At 43.1% G+C, this 8,952-nt stretch overlaps 2 protein-coding genes across 10 annotated transcripts in view; both read right to left on the bottom strand.

Annotated features, from left to right (window-relative positions):
• Positions 1-77: 77 nt before the first annotated feature.
• On the bottom strand, positions 78-1,372 carry LOC108102905 (nucleoside diphosphate-linked moiety X motif 8). The gene is made up of 2 exons (XM_017208128.2): positions 951-1,372; positions 78-892 (listed from the first exon to the last, which is right to left on the bottom strand). The coding sequence occupies exons 1-2, from the start codon at positions 1,226-1,228 to the stop codon at positions 328-330; spliced, it is 843 nt and encodes a 280-aa protein (XP_017063617.1). The 5' UTR covers positions 1,229-1,372; the 3' UTR covers positions 78-327.
• Positions 1,373-1,461: 89 nt separating this feature from the next.
• LOC108102898 (diacylglycerol lipase-alpha) overlaps positions 1,462-8,952 on the bottom strand; it is a 28,504-nt gene continuing 21,013 nt past the window's right edge. For 2 of the 9 annotated variants that reach the window (XM_017208103.2, XM_017208104.2), the window contains 5 exons: positions 8,820-8,924; positions 8,622-8,749; positions 7,536-7,559; positions 6,309-6,441; positions 1,462-3,662 (listed from right to left, as the gene is read on the bottom strand). In XM_017208103.2, coding sequence (XP_017063592.1) covers positions 1,815-3,662; positions 6,309-6,441; positions 7,536-7,559; positions 8,622-8,749; positions 8,820-8,924 — 2,238 coding nt within the window. In that variant the 3' untranslated portion in view covers positions 1,462-1,814. Of the gene's footprint in view, positions 3,663-4,352; positions 4,623-6,249; positions 6,442-7,262; positions 7,271-7,535; positions 7,560-8,621; positions 8,750-8,819; positions 8,925-8,952 lie in introns of those variants that run through there. The other 7 variants (XM_017208110.2, XM_017208107.2, XM_017208111.2 and 4 more) reach the window with 7 other exon arrangements.

Raw genomic sequence — 8,952 nt, 5'->3', positions numbered from 1 at the left:
GTCTTATATTTTTTGAGATTACTCGTGGAGTAATGTAATTTCAGCTGAAAAGTTTTTAAAAAGTAAAGACTCATCGATTAATTTCAACATTTTGGTCAACAATTTTATTACACAGATTTGCTAAAATAAAAACAGACGCAAATCTTTCGTTGTAATTCACAATAATAAAAAAAATATATATACGAATACAAAGAACGCCATCAAATTTAGCCTACTGTTCGGTTAGACCGAAACAATAACCTTCTGAGTTTATTCGGCCCAATCAAAGTATATCACATTGGGCCTAGCCTGAGTGGGATTACGGTCCTGGGTATCGAGTACATCTTTTCAGGTGCGCATCGAGGGATCCGTGGCAGAATGCTCGCGGTGATGCGGCAGCTTTGGAGGTAGCTTAAAAGGCCTTACGAACTTGATGTTCGTCTTAAGGCAATCTGGCAGCAGACTGGGAGGCAGTAGGCAGTGCAGGAATAGGTGCGTCAGATAGCCGGTGATGCCCCAGATGCGGTGATGATCCACCACGAACACGGGTCCGCTGTAGCCGCTGCGGAACTGCGTGTGCCTGGTGGCCTTGGGCACCATCAGTGATCTGAGAGGTACGCTGAAAGCTTCTTCCACCTCTTCCCAGTTCAGTCGCAGTTCGGAGATGCTGAAGTCTGGCACTACACCCACAACCGGTACAATGGACGATGTCCTCGGCAGATGCAGTTGGTTGGCCTCGCCCCAAACCGTAATGCGGTGACGCGGCAGACCGATCTCTTCCTCCGTCTCCCGCAACGCACAGTCCACGTAGCTCGTGTCATGATCGTCTCGCCTTCCGCCCGGAAAAGATATCTGGAAGCTGTGGCTGCGCATGTGTCGTGATCGCCGGGTGTAGAGCAAGGAAATCTCGTCCCTAAAAGTACAATCTTGAATAGTATAGAATTCAGGAACTAGGATTTCGGATTACTCACGTGCCCCGTTCCTGGCAGAGAGCAATTAGGACCGCAGACGTCTGCTTTTCCCGCCGACTGGGAGTCAGGGACTTCGGACGTGGGAACGCCGGCAGGCTAAGCATCTTCTCCATACACCTTTTTTGTGATTCTGGACTGAGGAGCTCGGCTGGAGTAAGCATTTTGCGGACATCCGGTGACTCTGACGACGTGGCGGAGGCAGTGGAAAAGGCGAGGTGGCGGTTCAAGTGCAACAGCATTTGTGGTGCTGTGCGACTCGCCTGAGACATCAAGGACATCGTTTTCGTGGGAACAATGATGTAAACAAATGTGAATGGGAACGAACTTTGGAATTTGTCAAAAGCCAAAACAGTGCTAACTAACAGACGATATTGTACTGTTAAAAGCTTAACAGCCGATAGTGTGCTGTGGCGGGCTAATGCGCACTATTAATCGATTAACAAAGCTGTGGAACTAGCTGTTGACCAACAAGGAACCGTTATGTTTTACAGTTATTTAAAAGTGAAGTGAGTGAGTGCAGCATTTTTCATTTTTTAAAACGTTTTATTAAAATTTGTCGTCGCTTGGGGTTTGGCTGCACAAAAAAATATATATATGTATGTATATTGCATTTATTTAATAGTAAACGCTCGTGTTAACGCTAAATGTTGTTCCTTAGGTAATCGGTATGCAAAATGTTAGATTCTTTGTGTGTGTGTTTTTTATAACTGTTTCTTGTAGATCGCTCGTGTGTAAGCAATGGCAAACGGCATTAATTAATGCCGATTTTGGATTTTTGGGGGCTACGAGAGTTACGAGTTTCGTGAGCATCATCATCATCATCATCGCTCCGACTGGTAAGGTACTGCTTGCAACTTACAACTATTAAACGTTACTTTCGTTATTAACCGCAGCCAATCCTGGCTTCACTGCCGATCCTCCAGCGGCCACACGGGTACGGGTAAATTTACTAATGGACGTGGGCGATGCGGAGGCTGCTGCATCCAAACGCAGGCTATTACCCGCCGGATAGACGCAGCCCTTGCCCCTTCTACGGCCCGCCGGAGAGCCGGAGCTCCTATCACCGATTTGTACTAGGCTAGGCAGATCCTCGCTTCTGGAAAAGACAAACTCCTCAGAGGAGAGACGTTTCCTCACCCTGCCGCCCACCACATCCGGTCGTTTTCCATTGCTCAGCGGTGATGGTGAAGCGGGTGCCACCAAAGCCGGTGTTTCCATCCCACTCCCACCGCCGAGAACTGGAAAGTGGGATTCCAGGACGCCGGGACGTATGAGTATCTCCTCTAGATGTGGACCACCGTTCTGTCGGCCTGGTGTGGCAAACTGTTCCAGCGACGAGCTGGCACTGTAGAAACTAGTATCTGTGGATCCCAATCCCATGGCACCGCCTGCTCCTCCGGATATTTCCGCGGCACACTTGCCATGCTCCGAACGAGTACAACAGCCACGTTGGACATCCCGATCGCATGGGCAGTGTGGACACAGACGCAGGCAGTCCGCATCTGCCAGTATATCGCTGTCGCTGAAGGTCAACTTTTTGGCAGGCTGCGTTTGCCTTGTCACATCTTGATCCCCATCTAGAGGATCAGCGGACTTGGAACTCTGGACCGCATTGGCCCCATGCGGCAGCTGCAATCTCTGCAGACTGTGAGCCGAGGCAGATTCAAAGCTATCGTCGCTGGAGTCTAGACTATGAGTCGCTGGCGATTGATCCGGAAAGATGCGCGGAAAGGTGATGAAGACGCGTCCAAGTCGCTTGTACTGATCTAGGTTCCTGGTGTCCTCTGCACAGCCCGCCAGATTCTCACTAAACTTGGGAGCTCGCCTCATGACCTTCGGCGTATGCAGCTGTGACTCAAAGATGTCCTCGAGTGGAACTTTCGGTCCAGCCACACCCACTCCCATGTGCTGCAGATAGCGCTCAATACTGTTGGCCAGACTAATAGGAACACTAGTGCGCGACGAGACGCTGGAGATCTCGGATAGCGTCTCAGGACTGGCCAGAGGAGCTAGGCCATACCAGTCGTCGTGCAGGAGATCCACACCAGGCACCGCACCAGCATCCGAGGCTCGGCGAAGGGCCTGGACATGGGCAAGTGGCAGAGAACGTGGCTTTTTCTCGGAATGTTGGCGTCCGAGCAGAGACCTTTCTGACAGCGATGGTGGCGGAGTTAAAGCCATATCAAAAGCCACCGCCTTGAGGCGTGGTACCGCAATCTCTTCCGCATCCGGTTCCAGATTACCAATAACCGTGGCCGTCGTCTCAGCACTGATCAGCGAGGGACTCTGGCGAAGGGCCACTGTGGCCAGGCTGTCGTCCAGAGCACTTGATATGTCATACGGCGTGGTTGTCGAGCTAAGGAGCGAGGAGGCCGCCGAGGCTAAACGCTGGGGCGGCTGGAGCGGTGCGGAGCCATTGGTGAAGGACGTCTCCAGGCACAGCTTGTGCTGGGCTGTCGGCGTGAGGACGAGGCAGTTGCTCAGATTTGTGTAGGAACTTTGCGATGGCCGCTTGCAGTGTCGCGACTGCGTTATCGAAGTCTGCGTCTGTCCAGGATCCGTTTCCGCCTCGAATCTCATACCATCCGTTGTCTCACTGTGGCTACTGCAATGTGGCGGCTCCAAGTCCGTATCATGGGCTTCGTTCGATCCAGTGGAGAATGCATTGGAGGTCTGGCGCTGGGGCTTGCGTGGCCCACTCGTTGTTACAACCTAAAGGTGAGTAGCGAGAGTGAAAGATATCAATGTTTGCTTATACATGATCATTTATCCTTAGGTCTATTATGTAGTCCTACTGAAATATTTAACCGATTGATTGATTAATTGGCCTGCTTTTGTATCTAATTCGATCTTGACGATTTTCATCGAAAATATTTGGAAGGACTTTGCTGATCATATGGTAAGTAGAAAGGCCTTTATATAATTTATATTTATAAGAGATCAAGCAATCAATCAATCATGATTTATACAACTCGTAGTTACATATAAATGCAGATAGAGACGAGTAGATGTAGCGAGCGAGAGACAGAGCGAGCGAAAGTGGGATGCGTGTATGTACAGTTTCACAGATGAGCGATAGTGGATAGAGACAGATGCATATGCAGTTAGCGAGTGGAGTGACTAAGTACAGTTGCGTCATAGTAAAGCGATTTAGAATATGGATACAGTTATTTGCTTATGGTTCGATAGTTCGCTGTGGTGTGGTGTGATTTGAGGGTGGGTGGGGGAGCTTACGGGTGCGAGACACAATATCAAGATTGGTTTTCGTTGTACATACACAGCGAGTACGATTTACATTTATAGAGTTTAGTTTACAAAATTGATAGGTTGTTGGTTTTTTTTTTAGTTTGAGGTTAGGTTGAGAGCGGGAGAGAGAAATATACATAGAGAGAGATAGAGAGAGAGACTTGTAATTCGGTTGACATATTTAAGAATTTTGTTTGGTTTTAACGAGAGCAAAATGGAAAGTTGCTTTTAGTCTTTTGTTTTAATGATAACATTATTATTATTTTTTTTTGGTTTTTATATAGAAGTAGGCGGGCGGCTGTACCTGGTATCTGTATTTTGTGTTGTCGTAGTTGTTGTAACTGTTGTAGTTGTAGTTATTGTCGTGTTATCATTACGTCTACGAGTGGTACATGCCTTTACGGTTCGATCTCTACAAGACACGACCTGTGCACATCATCGGATGATCGGGTCACATAAAAAATCGGTAAAAACGGTATTCGTTTATCGGTTATCGATAATCGTTAAGTTTCATAAAAGAAGCAAAACAAAAGCATAATTAAATACATCATTGGTTACACAAATTCTTCGTATATATATTAGCTATGATCCAAAATCGGATCACCTAGGGTTTCGGTTAGGGTTTGGAATTAATTCAAGGGATTATCCTATAGCCTGATCCACTACTCTCTCATTGCAACTAGCACACAGCCGTGGCCGAGGCCTCCTCCCAGCTCGTCTACTATATATCGATATATTTTTTTTTATTTTTTGCCATTCCAAAAGCTTTACAACAACTTAACAACCATTCCCATGCAGCAGATATGTTTTGCAAGAGCGTTGTGTGTATGTTTCATGGTAGTTTATGCGTGATCAAAGGATAACGAAAATTGTAACTGAATAAACTTACCAAATCAAATCCACATAAAGAACTCAAATGAAATCACCATCTAGCGTAGCTATTTCCCGAACATCTTTAATCCAACGATTAAACGGGATTAACTAGACATTCTGATAGAGTAGAAAGGGCAACTTACAAGGCGTGCAAAAGTACATTATTTTTGACCCCCACCCACCCCATTTACGGGTTTCAAAAGTGTAATCAAAAGCAAGAAATAAAATAAACAAATTTAAGTACGTACAAGAGTTTGTATATTCGTCATAATAATAATAATAATAATAATAATAATAAACAAACAGTTTAAGCTTTCAAGTGAAAATATATAAGAGATATTCTAGAGAGCGTGATATTGACACGGAGATTAGGAAAACGAAATGCAAATTACATCGTTCAACTTATACAGTAAATGGACAAGGGTCACTTAAGCGATACAAACGAAATACAAGTATATAAATATATAAATTTAACTTAGGCGTAGTTTTAATCGTAAACATTTAAAGTCCAAGTTGTCAATATGCCTCGCACAGCGATAAATACAATAGAGTTACTGGATTTTCTTTCTTGGGTATGCGTGTGTAGTGCTGGCTAAGTATCGGTTCTTTACTTTGGACATTTCAAAGGAAAACATTCTTAGATAATCCAAAAAATCAAAAAAAAAATATACAAAAATAAACTAGGGCAATAAATAAATAGAAAACAAATCAATGTCGAACAATTTAGCATTATTGAAAATTATAAGCGATAGTTGGCCTTAGACTAGATAACGTTAAACGTAATTGAGTTTACATATAGATAAATAGGCATCGGTGTAAATATGCTTGTCATGACTGTGGGGGTGTGTTGGGTGTCGGTGTTTCTTTTTTTTTGTGTTCGAGTGGCTCTTGTGTTTTTGTGAGTTTTTTGGTTGGTGGTTTTTTTTTTTTTTGTGGTCTTGTGGCTTTGCAGTTCGCGACCTCCAACCTTAAGGCTAGACTAAGGGCAAGGTACAGTACAGTACAGTAGACGAACCAACTAACTAGATCGGTGCTGCGTACTCTAGATAATGCTATAGGGCTATAGTTAGACTATATACGGTTCTAGGACAACGACGAAGACGACGTAGGGTAAGGTGTTATAGGGTGTCAACGATCATTCATTCCATTCAACTCCGTCCATTCGACTGGTTTTGATCAACTGGCTGTGGAATAGCTGTGCACCGAAGAGCCGCGCTCGTCGTCGAACTCGGCAATTACCTTCTTGAGGGCAGCTAGGACCTTGTCCGGCATATGATCCTGCAGCATCACCGGCGAGATGAGCACCTCATCGAAGTCCGTCGAATCGGCCCAGATGGCCTGGTAAACGGGTTCTCGATTTTTAAGCACATTCCTGTAATATACACAAGAGCTTTAATGAAGTAGGTTACTTTTTTTTTCGGTTTTATATATTATTATTAACTATCTATCTACTATAGAAGGTAGTACCAAGGTAGTACTTCCAACTAAAATCCAATTTAGGTGCCACAGAAATCTTTTGCAATCTAATTTTGTCATAAATTTTGTATCAACAAACAAGTCTACTGAACTACTATATATTAATGGTTTATCAATATCACAAGTTATCTATTGATTTATTAGAAAATGATTAATAGAAAGACATCGCTACATATCTCTAATATTAATATCAAACTAGAACTAAAACATAAGATTGATTTATTTGGATTTAGAATTAGATAGATTGGTCTTTATATACATATTTCTGTATATAAGGATTTAGATCCTTAGATTTCTGTGACACTATACATATAAATTAGTTTTTATTGTAGTCTTCAGGTCTAATATCATGCTGGGTCTGCTATTTCGATCACAACTTATAAGGATCACAATTGATAATCCTCTGGCTCGTATACAAGAGAAAGAGGTGAAAACAACGAGAGAAAGAGATTGGATCGAAAGATAGCTTTACACCAACTTAGTTCTCATCTTAGTATCTTAAAGATAGTGATACCATAGAAACTGATACATCATAGATAAGAATTTCGATCGTATAAAGCCACCTTAAGAGGGATTTGGGGACGATGCATGCATCGGTGATACTATTCTCAGCATGCAACAAAGATCAATCAAAAACTGGATGAGGAAGAACAGTCTTCTAATAGAATTGATAATAATTATGGAATTCTTGGACTGCCACTAGGTTAACACACAAACCAAACAAGCTAAGACACAAAGAAAGTGTGCGAAAGAGAGAGATAGAGGGCGAGCATAAACACGGGCAGAGTGGGATAGACATATGTAGACAGAGAGAGACAAGAGAGATAGATAGAGACAGAGATCGAGTTGAGTTCAGTTACTGCAGCGCTGCTCAAGCTCATCATCTTTCAATCTTATGGATGCGTGTGCATTTGTATCTGTATCTGTTTGTGTATGTATGTGTGTGTTTTGATGGGTGTGTCATGTATGTGTGTGTGTGTGTGTGCCTACCTCCAACCACTGTCGTATTTTTGCCTGAAAAACATTTTGGTAACATTATTTTCTTTACTCATTGACGGGTTTTTTTTTTTGGGAGATGGGGCAAACAGAAATCGACCAAACACGTTCAGCAACACAAAATTTAACAAACAAAACAAGAGCAAAACGAAAGCGAACCAACTAAAACGATAAGTAGTGAAAGTATTCGCTCGAGAACTTGGCCAACTCCTGAACTTGAAATCCTATTTGATAATAAATTATGGCCTATAAGGGTAATCAGTCGTAACTCTCAGGGAATCTCTTTACTTCTTTGAGTAAAATGATACAAGATTTATTATAATTTATTGATACTATTTCTATTTTTGCTTAGTACTTTAAAAGATAACTTTATGGTCTCAGAAAACAATCAAACTTTCTATGCTTAGCAACTCGATCTAAGGCATTTAGAAACTAGGTGTTAATCAAATTTCTCTCCGTCCTATGACTAATGAAATTAACTTTTCAATATTCATTTATTAAACTTTGTCACAAGAAATCATATGTGTGGTTATAGTATACACCCTACACCCTACACACTCTGTAAGAAATCGAGTTACAGAGCCAACAAAATGGGGCACTTGTAAACTTAATAATTGAAGCAGCACGTTCCGGCCATAAATCATGTGGGTATGTCAATTTGTTGGTGACAATTAGAGGCTGCCACCGGACCGCTAAGGGCCCGACCTCAATATAAAGTTTAGTGCTCCCAACGACGATGACGAGTTCATCATCATCATCAACTGAAACTGAACCTGAACATGAATCTGAGTCTATGAAGCCATGACAGCACAACTCTGACGTGATTGTCAATGAGTCAGTTGCGGATCAGCTTGACAGCGATAAGGCTATGGTTATCGCACCTCAATTAGCACAGACCTTGGCCAAAGGCGGATCTCGAAACCGAAATCTCAAATTAAACAAAAAATATCAACAACAAATAAATCAGGATGAGTGGGATGTCAGGAAGGTTGCAAGGTTGCGAGATCGAGGAGGAAACAAATGCGGATGCGTCCAGCTGTCGCACTTAATTCCAACTCGATTAATTCATAGGCTACTCACTCGTCGGGCTTGGGATGATGTCGCACTATATGAATGATGCGACCGGGCGGATATAAGGGCTGATGCAGGGTTAAAGCTATCGAGCTGTCTGTAGGATGGGCACTGGTCGAACGGGCAGTACCACGTTCCTGAAAAGCAAAGATAAGCATAATTTAAAACCCTATAAAAAGTGATATATGCCAGTTATGAGATAATTACCTCCTGGTATTGATTGATGTGCGTATCCTGGCCGGACATATTGACCACGGAAGTGGGCTCTGGTCCACAGCCACAGCAGATGACCGAACAGGAAATGGTCTTCCACTAGAAATATATATAAAATCATACAATA

The sequence above is a fragment of the Drosophila eugracilis genome, unplaced genomic scaffold (genome assembly GCF_018153835.1).
Source record: "Drosophila eugracilis isolate 14026-0451.02 unplaced genomic scaffold, ASM1815383v1 contig_124, whole genome shotgun sequence".
Classification (NCBI taxonomy): Eukaryota; Metazoa; Arthropoda; class Insecta; order Diptera; family Drosophilidae; genus Drosophila; species Drosophila eugracilis.
Note: the sequence above shows the minus strand (reverse complement) of the source record. Positions and strands in the feature narration are given on the sequence as shown.